Genomic DNA, 12,629 nt, shown 5'->3' with positions numbered 1-12,629 from the left:
GGTCAAATATCACAGCCAAATGCCAAACAAAGAAACCATGCGGAAGGTCGTCTAGTTCTATGGCCTATACAAAGAAAAACTATTCAAGCTGCCATTGGTCTCACCGATGAGTGTGTTTATCAGTATTTTTTTTACTCCTTGCATTAGCCTACTATGCTTACTCACTGATGTGCTATGTCTCGCGGTATCCGATGAGGAACAAAAAACTTGAACCCATCTTCCCGTGCTGCGGATAATCCACTGATTGAGGGAGACGTGATTGGAATCAATAGTATAGACTTTTTTTTACCTCAGCCGGATCATTCACTTGTTTGCATTGCCAATCTCACAGACCTTATGGCTTTTACCTATATGTTCATCTTTGAACAGTATGTATTATCTGCATCTAATCTAACATTGACCCTTTTGAATAGTATATTGTTAAGAAGGCAGACACCTACTTCGGCCGGGTCTGTATACATCGTTGATGATGATTCATAGCCCGAGACATTCTTGGTAGTCTAGCAATTGACTAAAGAACCGTGGGATCTTCCATACTCAACCACGAAGGATTTAAAAAAAAAAAAAAAGAGCATAACAAAGCATAACAAAGCATCTACAGTAGTAGTTAAATTACGTATCTAGGCTCCATTTATAATGAAATCTGCTAGTACAGAATGTTGGCTAATTAGTGAGCGTGATACCGACAGTCGCGGGTAGCTTTAAACTGACTGCAAGATTCTTTATCCTTTTAACTTGAATCTTTACTGCTCTCAACAGGGCTCAATATCAAGGCTTAACTGCACGCTTGTAACGCCCGCGGCCAGGGAAACACCACTTCAGTACGGGGGCATCCCTCGAAGAAGCACAAGCCGAGCAGCCACCTGCGGACGCGGAGGTGCTGGAAACCGTTGCCGTATGGAGATTTCTTACGGCTGACCTCAAGCGAGACGTGGCGATCGATGTCGTTGACGTCGTGAGTCTCTGAGCCTGGGTTTCGGAGCCATGCCGAAGTGAAGGCATACGCCGGCGGCAGCTGCACCTCGTCCTCGTATACATTTTCGTATTCACTCATATCATTGTCCTCGCACTCAGTCTCATATTCATATTCGTCATCACCAGACCACACAAATACTGCACGGTAGAATTCCGTCTGTCCCGTCGGGTTATATATGCTACCCAGCCTCAGCTTTCGGCCTGCCTCAATCGCTGATGCCAACTCGTCAGCCATGTGATGGAAATACATCTCAGTAAAGGAACCGAAGTCCTCACTGGCGTCAAACTCCGCATCGTCGGCAAGATATTGATCAATGCGTTCAGCAAGAGGAAAGTGTTCTAGATCATTCAAGCAGTAAACCAGCTGCAGTAGACGCCTTCGTTGATCCCGTTTTAGTCGACCGTTCGGGTTGTTGATCCAGGGCAGTTTCCACCCAAATGTCTTGGTGTTAATGACACGGCCCAACTTCCACAAGTGCCCCTTTGCCAAGATGCCATGCGCTGTCAGTTTCACGTCGGTCAGTCGGCAGCCCTTATTGAATGTGAGCGTCTTGGTGTCATCCGCGGGCGCGCTGAATGCTTTGAACAGTTTTCTCTCGAGAAACGCCGACGTCGTTAGCGAGGCCACTGGCGCTGGGCTGCTGTCGCTATTGTCGAGAATCTCGCCGTTGAGCAAACACATGGCCAGCACCGACAAACTCAAGCTACAACCCTGCTTGCTGAGAACTTCATAGTCCAATAGCGTGGTGTATTGACAGCAATTTGCAACAATGGCCAGCCGGTCCCATGGCTTTTCCATCCCGCGCTTCTCAATATCAGCGACTATTGTCGGTGTCATGGCGCTTGACTTGGGTAGTAGCTCGGTATACCTCCCCGCCGCTCGCTTCACATGTTCGATCCGACTCTTGTCGTCTGGCGACAGATTTACCCTGTCAAGTGCCAGGCACAGGCGCGTCGCCTCCTTGGAGAAATTGATGGACCGTATGCATAGCTCGCCTGGCATGTCACCAAATAATATCTGATGCTGTAGCTTCTGCCGCTCTAGTGATCCATCATGGCGGATCAGCAGCCGCATTTCCTTTCCGCCACGATAGTTCTCCTGGAAAGTCCAGGCGCGGCTCCACCAAAGGTCCCGGGTGATCTCATGAAGTAGCCGCAAGGCCTCTGTCGCCTTATTAACAGTAATTGCTGGCGGGAGCCGATATGGATGGCTGCCGTACACGAAATTCCCCGAGAGGATGCGTTTGAGGAGATCCAGCTCAGATTTACTCTGCAGCGGACGGGCTAGCAACGCAACGGGGTAATCGCTGAGCTGATAGACGAGGTCCATGGCCGGGAGAGCATCGCGCTTATGAGTGCAGCGGTCATGGATGGCGCAGGCCGCAACGCCGCGCGTATCTTGGCAGATGCAGTGGGCGTCGATCCAGAGGAACTGAACCTGGGCGTGGCGCATGTAACCGAGGACGCGATCAAAAACGCAGTTCCGAACGGCCGAAGGTTTGAGACGCTTGTCATCCCAGTCCTCGACGTAGTACCGCCCGCTGTGATTATATTCAAACTCTGAATGCTGCCAGGTATATGATAGCGCGACGTACTCTCCCTCGTCGAAGGCGTTGATAGACGTGCGGCGCAGCTGTGTGCTTCCGCCTTTCAGCTCGAGACACTGGAGCCGCCTGATAAAGGGGAGAAACTTGGCGTGTCTTTGCTGATTGTGCTCGCTGCCAATATCAACGAGCTGCGAGATGATGGATGTTTCGTGGTCCTTGCTGATTTCGCGAAGCGACCGGTCTTTATCGTCATTGCTGGTCATTATGCTGTCTTGAAATATCGAGGGCTGTTACCGTTCTGAAGTCTATGTTCGCGCCCGCTCGCAAATTACTCTTAGACAATCAGCGATTATATAGATTGTCTTCTTCACTCGCATTACAATCGAAATAGCTCGCGTATTCGAAAGCGTTCAATATTTGTTTCAGCAGCAGAGTTACTGCTGGGGAATAGCACTTCCCCCGCTCCAAGTACATGTGTGTGTATTCTTTTTGCAAATTGGTAATTGGCCGCTTCAATTACCACATCAATTAGGCAGCAAGGCTTTTTGAGATATGACAATCTATCAAGGCATACTTAGGTACAATATAGAGGCCAATAATATGTTTATAACTACAGTATATAACGGACTATACATGGGATTAGTTGGATTATGCTACAAGGCGCCAGGTTCCAGAGTCGTCAATATAGGTTAGTGATGTATATTTGAAACTATTCATAAGCCTTAATGGTGTGAGCTGGTCGATTACATTGACTTTCAGATGGTGACCTTCAACTTGGGGGTGCCACCTACTCGAAGTTGCCAACTGTCTTGGCCACGCTGTGCCAAAGCCATCTTTGTATTGGCAAAAAGGCCCTGCTTTGCAACATTCTGCAGAATTGCTACCCATGTGCAATAAGGATAATGTAACGATCCGTTATACCGTTAAGCCAACAGGGCAAAAGACTAGACTAATAACCACTATTGTAGCAGTTACTGTAACGGAACCAGCGCCCTATAAGGGTTTCGCAGTTACGGTGAACCAGGTCGTAACAGATAAAATATATACATCCTACCTAAGACCGATTATTTTTCAACATTATTTTATGTAAAGTATCTGTCAATGGTCTAAACCACTCTCGGAAATTTATTCCACTTAGTGATAATATTGTCCACGTTCTGAAGTCGATATCTTACAACAGGTAATTCCGAGACGGAAGGTCCCGGCAAAGTGATAGACTCTTAATTTTCTATTCATATGAAATATTAATTAACTTGAGTTCAATGATGCAGGTTTCCCACAAACAAGCAATTTTAGTTTCAGTGTCTATCGCCATACACTAGCATCATCCACCCATTGCACCAAACGTGGGCATGTACTCGGTCCAATTTGTCGTGGTATAAACAGATCCGGGCATCTTCCGAAGACTGGAAAACGAAATTGCCAGTATTATCAGACGAGAAGCGCAGTAAAGAAACCCAGTCGAGTACAAAACACCCTGATTGACACCGCGGGGAAGCAGCGGCTGCCTGGGCCACACGCCAGTTCGAGCTGCATCGTCGATTTTCTTGGTCTCTGTACCATTCACTGAATTGACAAGATGGTGAAAGTTTTGAACAAATCCCTTGTCATCGTGTAGCTCAAATGGTTCCGTACGTAAATTTTCAAAGTTACCTTTCAAGTCCAAAAAGTCTCGAAGATCAATCATGAGCGAGTTATCTCCTGTCTCGCAAAAGATTGCTGAATATTTCTTTAGTTCGCCTTTAGCGATGGCATTTTCTAATTCTTCGATTGCATCGGTGATCCGGGATGTACTGGAGGCGTGCCAGGAATATTCGTGCATTAGCCTTAGGCAATTTCCCGCGAATAGCTCGGGATCTCCAGATGCCTTTGTAAACTGGGCAAAGGGGATCACAAGCAGGCCAAGGACGGGGCTCGCTGCGGAAATGCACGTAGCTATTTGCCAAAGCAGCTTCTCCACATCAGTAGGAAACTCAAACCGCCAGGCAATTGCATGTATAGCACCAAAAAGCCCAGAAGCTAGTGCCAGTAAATATACCGCGGGATGAACGTCATTGTTGCCTTTGTAAACCGGTATATTATCGTTCGAGATTCTGGGTGCCTTCTCGGACTTGCCACTGTCAGTCTTCTTGGAACCAGTTTGTTTATTCAGCATGATTGCCCAAAAACTATCAAAAGTCTTCTCTGACTGTAACGACGAGAACCAAGCGATAGCCTTTTGAGCATCATTGGCTTTGTTTTGTGATATGTCGTTAGAAAGTAGCATATGAATTTTGAGCTCAACAGGCCGTTCAATATTTTGGGGTTTATGAAAATAGGTCCAGTATATCAGCACGCCGCAAATGGCAAAGCAGAGTGTGACTGTTTCAAGCTGCGAAAAGTCTACACCTTGAATATGTCGCGTAATGACGGAAAGGATGAGTTGCGAGATTTGAAGAGCAGCAAAGAGCTTAGCCAACCAATCCTGCTTGCTTTTATCTTTGATATCTTCCACTGTGGTCTCTGGGTTTGCGTATGAAAGGTCCTTCGCCTCCGCCAGGTGTTGAGCTGTAGCCAGAAGTCGTCCCTCTCCATTGACATACATGAAACCGCCCATGTTGGCAAAATAACAGTGAGCCAAAGTCCATTTGGGCTTTTTTGATTCGTCTGTGTTATCTTGGTTCTCAAAATTGTCGTCATGTTGCCTCTCCAAATTTTTGACGTCTCCGCTCTCCAAGTCATTGGCAGGTTGGCTCTCCGGATTTTTGTTTCTTGAGTCTAAATACCGGCGACGGCATGGCAGCCATGATAATGTTGGTTTTCGAGACCACCAAGGCCACTCGACAGACTTTTTGTTCTCTTCCATCAATCGGAGGGCTTTCCATGCCATGTGGAATTCAAACATGGCGTGAATCAAGACCAATTCGGGGAACAGCACAGTTATTATCATCCACTTCATCTTCCTCTTCTTTTTCTCCCACCCGCTATCGTCTGTAGCCGGAATATTGAGGTGTTGGATGCTCCATGTGCATGCGATTATAGTAGACAAGCAGGTGCTCACAATGTTCCAAGTGCCTCGGTAGCAACTCCCAGGCTGCCAGCCAACCGCCTCATTACTCGAAACTAGATGCACGGTGCAATTGCGGGCAGCTGCAAGCATAGGCAGAGAAGCCGTCAGCCATAATGAACGTTCAATCATAATGAATGCTTAATCATTGGGTCTACAGACTCTGTTGTTTCTGTGGAATCTTTCAGAATCTTCGTGGGCGGAGAGCTAGCTGTCCGAGGTGTGGAGTATGAGCTGTGAGATTGGGCGATTGAATAACAAATTTCTCTTTTTATTGGAAAGATATATGGCTGTAAGGCTGGCGCTTAATGCTACATTCTCACTGGCTGAATAACTCGAATATTTCTGCAATGGCTCCGTGGCATTGATTGATAGGTTGAAACTGTTGGGCACAAATCATGAATGACATTGTTTCGTGGCATTGATTGATAGGTTGAAGCTGTTGGGCGAAAATGTGTATTCTTAATACTCCCTCTACTGGAAATGCCTCCATTTTATAGGTATGTCCAAGACTCTGCAATTTCGAGCATTTTTTATTGTGTCAGTTTACTCCAAATCGAGCGGTTAATTGAAACAGGCAGTACAAGATACGCAAAATCGACACCGCTGGCGGAGTCAACTCCGACTGTTACGCCAAGCAGGCTGCGCAGGTCATCGCAGGTCATACCACGTTAGCAGGATCAATCATGTCCAGTGAACGGCCAGACGAGGCTAAGCTGATTCGAGCGGCGATGAGCGGCGACAGAGAGACAATTGAACTTCTTTTATCGACGGATCGCCCTTTACAGAGTCGGCCGACTCTGCTTAGCATTTCTAGCAAAAAGATCGCTCTAGACATCAATGCTACAGATAAGATAGGAAGAACTGCATTGCATTGGATAGCAAGCCGAGGTCATGAAGATTGCGTGGACATAATCATGAATCATCCAGGGACTACATCTCTTATCCCTAACAAAGACGGGCGAACGCCCCTTCATGAAGCAGTTATGAAAGATCATGCGAATATTGTGGAGAAATTTTTCACATACGACATTTTCCGCGAAAACATCGATAAAGTAGATCACTACGAACGAACAGCCCTGCATTGGGCAGCGTTAGGAGGCTACGACAAAATATTGCAGACGCTCGTGCAGAATGGCGCCAATGTCAAGCTAAGGTCCAATGATGGGAAAACTGCGCTGCATGTAGCTGCAAATACAAGCCGCAACACGACAAAGTGGATTCTGCTTCGTGCCTGGGTCGCGCAAGGATGCGACGAGGGAGTCATTCGAGAACTCCTTGATGATGATAAAGTTCAAACTGATGCAAAAGACAAAGATTCGCGGACACTACTATCATATGCATCCGAGAGCGGAAACGAGGCAATCTTCAGGCCGCTGGTCGAGACGGGCGCTAGCATCGACGCCAAGGATGACGATGGTCGGACTCCGCTACACTGGGCAGCTGCAAATGGGCATGAGGGTCTTATTAAGCTACTAGTTGAGAAAGTAGCAGATATTGAGGCAAGGGATAAGAATGGCCGGACGGCGCTATCCCGGGCAGCTGAGAGTGGGCAAGAGGGTGTTATTAAGCTACTAGTTGAGAAAGGAGCAGATATTAAGGCCAAGGATTTTACGGGCTGGACGGCGCTATCCTGGGCAGCTGTAAATGGGCATGAGGGAGCTGTTAAGCTGCTAGTTGAGAAAGGAGCAGATATTGAGGTAAAGGATAATGAAGGCCGGACGCCGCTACATAAGGCAGCTGCAAATGGGCATGAGGGCATTGTTAACCTGCTGGTTAAGAAAGGAGCAGATATTGAAGCAAAGGATAAGAATGGCCAGACGCCGCTACACTTGGCAGCTGAGAATGGGCATGAGGGAGCTATTAAGCTACTGGTTGAAAAAGAAGCAGATATTAAAGCAAAGGATGAAAATGGCCAGACGCTGCTACACTTAGCAGCTGAGAATGGGCATGAGGGAGCTGTTAAGCTGCTAGTTGAGAAAGGAGCAGATATTGAGGTAAAGGAGGATGAAGGCCGGACGCCGCTACATAAGGCAGCTGCAAATGGGCATGAGGGCATTGTTAACCTGCTGGTTAAGAAAGGAGCAGATATTAAAGCAAAGGATGAAAATGGCCAGACGCCGCTACACTGGGCAGCTAGGGGTAAGCATGAGGGAGCTATTAAGCTGCTGGTTGAGAAAGGAGCAGATATTAAGGCAAGGGATAAGAATGGCCAGATGCCGCTACATGTGGCAGGTGCAAATAGGCATAAGGGTCTTAAGAAGCGGCGAAAAAAAAAAGAGCGCTCCTATTTGGACTATAGAAGATTCCTAGTTGAAATGTAGTGGCCCGTGCCTTAAAATTTTCTAAAATATAAATTATTTTTAAGAATTGATTTAATAGTAATAAGAATTTGAAAAATATTCTAAAAAAATATAATAATGTATTTTATTAAATAAAGTATATAAATTTTTATTTATTTATATAATAAAAATTAGCTATAATATTTAAACTTAAAAATAAAATTTTAAAATAAAATTTATTTATTTTTTATTTTTACAAGTTAAAATCTTGATATAGGATTTCAACTTATATAATTTATATAAAAAGCTTTAGTATATTTATTTTAACTTATATATAATTATTAAAATCTATAGTTAAACTTTTTATATAGTTATAAGCTTAATAATAAATTAAAATTCAAAAAGTTTTTATATAAATTAAAGAAAGCTTTATTTATATATAATTTTTAAATATGTTTTTATAATTTATTTAATTATAATATATTTATATAAAACCTTAATAGTTTTGGAAAATTAAGGTGCACGGACCACTTAGCGCGGTGCACGGACCAATACAGTCCAAATAGGAAGACTCAAAAAAAAAGAAGATATTAAGGTAAAGAATAAAATATTAGGCTAGACGCCGCTACACTTGGCAGCTGCAAATGGGCATGAGGGCATCGTCAAGCTATTTCATCGAGAAATTTAAACAGCTACGAAACTTTGCCCATTTTGAAAATAGTACCTATTAATCCTGCTATGGAGATGCTATCCTCGATGTATCATTTCCTACTCCACAGGCTTAGACCCGTAGTCATGTCTTGGTAGTGCGATGTCTCTTTAGATTAATTTACCGTAAATTGAATCCAGATAGACACTATTAAAGCTAAAAAAGTGAAAATTTAGCTACTGCTGGTTATAATATTGTTTCTTTCCACAGAGATTACCTACTACTCCAATGATAGTACTGCAGAAAGGGATTCGACGAGAGTACCGAGTAACACCGGACATTTTTTTCCAGGTCCTACAGTAGCATACTAGCAGCAAAAGCTGAAAAGGGTGCTCAGAGGTACAAGTCAGTGCTACATGGAATCTCTTTCCGCAGTTAACTTGGTTGGGGAGTTGTATGGACATAGGTCCAAGAGCACATAATATTAAGTTGGAATAGCTACCAGAAACTCTTTGATTTGCAATTCAAAATCTCTAAATGAGAGATAGAGATTAAAATAGTAGCACGAAATGACATGTAGATAGATAGCAGCGCTACGTGCCAGCCAACATGATATATCCAGACCTAAGACTTGATGATACCTATTCCCGCACGCAATGCTGCTTATGCTCTCCATTATTGTTAATGTCACGACTTGAGAATCTTCAAGGCATTAGATAAGTCTTCAATCTTCTTCACCAGCCTCAAACGACGCCTCTTGGCCAATTTTGTCTCGCCAACTATCCGCTCGAGTTCCTCAGGTTCCAAGTTGATGACCCACTCCTGTGTGAAAACTTTCAACGGACTGGAGGGACCATGTAACAAACAATAGTCAACGGCCAATTGGAAAACATTGTCGATAAAGCGATCAGCGGCTAGACTGTAGTAAGCCTGAAGAATGTCATGGATATCTTCTTGCAGCTGCTCCACATTCCGCTTTCCTTCGGCAGCTTTGGCAATGTCATCTAAATTAATCATGTACTGAAGATCTCCGTACTGCTTGGTGTCCTTCCTGGCCGTAGGACGCAACAGCTCTATGATCCGGTAGCCACGAGCTTTCGATAGAGCCTGAGAAAATTGCCGGTTTAGCGTATAAGGCTGCTTACGCTGTTCGACTTCAATCAGCAGACCGGCTTGGTCCATTGCGGTCTTATAGCTCTCCACCACTTTCTCAAGGATGGCGGACCATAAATGGCCGCGAGCTTGGTCCTCAGGACAGACGGACTTGAGAGCGGCGGCGATGAAACGATGAAGGGTAATGATGACTCTGGTCATATAGACCTTGGTCATATCGCCCCATTTGCATGACTGTTCTGCAAAAGATAAAGAAAGAAAATGTGGGTTAAAGGTGCCAAGATCCAGACCTCTTGACTGTAAGTGAACGTCGTTGATCCATGCGGCAAAATCGCCTCGCGGCTTGGGAATGTCCGGGAGAGGCGTAATAATATCACCGAGTTCAGAAAATTCTCCTGGTGTAATGTCATCTACCTTTGCCTTCTCGAGCAACCCTCGCAGGTTATCTATTATCGGGTCTGTTGGATTTTGTTTTGCTTTATGGCCGCAATTAACTGTCCTCTCAGCTCCCATTTCACCTGCTATCTGCGGCTTCAGCAGCTCCAAATTCTCAAATTGTCGTGAATGGGCACTCTCTCGAAAGTCGGCACTGAAAACATCGGTTATGTTCACCACGTGGGTGATCAGACGAAGCTCGTCTTGCCCAAAAACCGGATCTGCATTATAGTCGGCGGCTAATGCTGCTCTAGCACGGTCCTGGAAAGTCCCAGCAATACGATTGAGGAAAATGCGCTGCTCGCGCTCATCTTGGCGAGGCGGTCCAAGGCCATCCAGCTCTTTCTTACACTCTCTCATTTGACCATTGACATCCTGGACCAATTTGGGAAACTCACGTCGGGTAAGTTTGTTCAACAGCGAGGTAAGCTGCTCTCTAAGGGCTGGGATACCTACTCGTCCTTTAGGAAGATCAACCCATGGCTTGCTTTGGAAAAGCTTGTCAAGCTCTGACTGCCCCCAAAAGCCGCTACTTGATCCGCGGTTTCGGACAAGGAAGTATCCGAGGGTAAGGGGGCGTTTCTTCCCCTGAACAAGGTCACAGACAGCAGCCTGAGCACTGGGCTCAGATACTAAGTCGGGTTTGGTGAGCACACCTAGGGTACGCTCTCCACGTTTGTCGTAATCTTCTGCAAGCTCCAAGATCTCCTGCGTGGCAATGTCGACATTACTCGGCAGCACTGCCAAGATAATTGTACGGTCGTCTTTAATATAGCCCTTAACCATATCCCTCACCAAAGCCATGTCATTCTTGGTGGTCCCTTGTGTCGTGGTACGGAAGATTCCCGGGACGTCGATGATGGTGAGATAGTCCTCGTGAGGCCCGCGCACCTCGATCTTGAGGACATCTTCACTGAACACCGCGCCACTTCCTGTTGAGAGATCCGTCCGTAAACCCATTTTTTCATTGACCTAGTTTCTATTGAGCCGTCAAATTCCATCCTAGCTATTCAATTTTCACTAACCTTCTTCAATATGTCCGTGAACTGCTTTTGAAATTCAGAACCTGAAGACAGCTGCATATGAAAACCCTTGATTTGTTCCTTATGCTCCTCTGATGCATGTGGTCCAGGAATAATGCATATATGAACGCTATCATTACTATCGCGCCGAGATGTGATTTGCGTTGCGTGACGAGTGCAAAGGCTTTGATCTTTAGGAAATGGAATTCCACTCAGGCTTTCCAGTAGGGAAGATTTGCCGGAGCTTTGATCTCCGACTACAACCAGCTATTTTACGAGTAAGCTTGCGAGAGAGACATGAGAATATTTGTCTTTCAACTATACCTGAGGAAGAGGCACATGCTGTCCAATATTCAGATCACGAAGCTTGTCAACCCTTTCGAGCAATGCCGGGTCTGATAAAGTGATGACATCCCGGCTGATGGTTGTATCTTTTGGGATTTTTAGGGAGAACATTCAGGATGATGAATAATGTGTTTATTTACTGATCAAATCTTTGTTCGAGTAGAAGATGGAGGACATTTCAATTATATATTCAAGGACTAGCGTTCATTTAAGTGAAGGCAGGATCAAGCTGCGTCGTAGCGATGTCTGTTTTGCTGTACATGTCTTGGATCGTGATTCGCTCATTTTGAGGCTCCCCATAATCAAGAGGGGTCATGGAGCGTTGCAATATGCATGGCTGTGCAGCAATTTCGCCCTGTTTCGTCCAAGTAGCAAAGATGTTCGCGGGGATCGAAAGCGAGCGATTTGAGACGGCTGTGATTCAAGAATGAGCCGCCTTTTTAATTAATATCTGATACCTGATATCATATGCACACATACGTACGTCCCCCCATTGGTCAGTTTTGATGCTTCGTCCGCATCAAGCCCCGCCGGAGATGTCGTTATGAGCTGCAAGAAAATGTCCTAAACCTGCAGTTGGCTTGATAAGGCACACATTGTGAGCACCTCACCTTCCATTGGCTACGTTTGATGCTCTCGTACCCACATCTGAGATGGCAATTGGCTGAAGCAGCGCATTAAGCGTAGCATCAATGAGCATGTGAGAAGTAGGCAGAGGCAGGTAGACAGAAGTAGGCGAGAGTTGTGAAGTGAAAGACGGGTATAAAGTCGATGGTGCCTCGCTGAAAAAAAAAAAGTCGCTCTTACGCTCCTTAGGCCTCGCCTCAACCTCAACCTCAGCGGCGCACACTTCATTCATCTCGTTTACAGTCCTGGGCCTATGCCCAGGACTGCACAGCTTCTTAGCTCAAGACCTCTTCTTTAAACAACAAGAGTCGGGTCTCCCGGGCTCTAAGCAGGGAGACTCGCATCAGTCTCCTCCTTGTCAAACAACGAGCAGCGTGTTAGTAGAGCATTCAGTCAACGCATCCCCTTTTGCCGTCCAGAAGGCTACGATCCTTCGGCATCCTCGTTTGAAGGCTTTGAGTATTTATTCGGTATCGACTGTGCGGGCAATGATGCGATCGAGATATATAGCGAGCGCGAAAGTTCCCCGTCATCCACCGCCTACTCACCATCGTCAGAGAACGAGAATGCCGACAGCACTCTTTTGGG

At 45.6% G+C, this 12,629-nt stretch overlaps 4 protein-coding genes across 4 annotated transcripts; 1 reads left to right on the top strand and 3 right to left on the bottom strand.

Annotated features, from left to right (window-relative positions):
- Window positions 1-580: 580 nt before the first annotated feature.
- TrAFT101_002214 (uncharacterized protein) lies at window positions 581-2,949 on the bottom strand. The gene has a single exon (XM_024907861.2). It carries the CDS (start codon window positions 2,783-2,785, stop codon window positions 776-778), a length of 2,010 nt encoding a protein of 669 aa, XP_024763336.2. The 5' UTR covers window positions 2,786-2,949; the 3' UTR covers window positions 581-775.
- Window positions 2,950-3,576: 627 nt separating this feature from the next.
- TrAFT101_002213 (uncharacterized protein) lies at window positions 3,577-5,633 on the bottom strand. Its single transcript, XM_024909653.2, has one exon. It carries the CDS (start codon window positions 5,458-5,460, stop codon window positions 3,847-3,849), a length of 1,614 nt encoding a protein of 537 aa, XP_024763335.2. The 5' UTR covers window positions 5,461-5,633; the 3' UTR covers window positions 3,577-3,846.
- A 621-nt stretch (window positions 5,634-6,254) lies between these two features.
- Window positions 6,255-7,892, top strand: TrAFT101_002212 (uncharacterized protein; the record flags this gene model as incomplete). Its single annotated transcript, XM_066126535.1, has 1 exon — window positions 6,255-7,892. The coding sequence occupies one exon, from the start codon at window positions 6,255-6,257 to the stop codon at window positions 7,890-7,892; it is 1,638 nt and encodes a 545-aa protein (XP_065982638.1).
- Window positions 7,893-9,186: 1,294 nt separating this feature from the next.
- Window positions 9,187-11,007, bottom strand: TrAFT101_002211 (uncharacterized protein; the record flags this gene model as incomplete). The annotated part of the gene is made up of 1 exon (XM_066126534.1): window positions 9,187-11,007. The coding sequence occupies one exon, from the start codon at window positions 11,005-11,007 to the stop codon at window positions 9,187-9,189; it is 1,821 nt and encodes a 606-aa protein (XP_065982637.1).
- Window positions 11,008-12,629: the final 1,622 nt, after the last annotated feature.

Source organism: Trichoderma asperellum, chromosome 1, assembly GCF_020647865.1.
Source record: "Trichoderma asperellum chromosome 1, complete sequence".
NCBI classification, from domain to species: domain Eukaryota; kingdom Fungi; phylum Ascomycota; class Sordariomycetes; order Hypocreales; family Hypocreaceae; genus Trichoderma; species Trichoderma asperellum.
This window is presented reverse-complemented; position numbering and strand designations above follow the sequence as displayed.

Coding starts and splice junctions, on each gene's coding strand:
- TrAFT101_002214 (XM_024907861.2), bottom strand. CDS start 2,785: ATGACCAGCAATGACGATAAAGACCGGTCGCTTCGCGAAATCAGCAAG.
- TrAFT101_002213 (XM_024909653.2), bottom strand. CDS start 5,460: ATGAAGTGGATGATAATAACTGTGCTGTTCCCCGAATTGGTCTTGATT.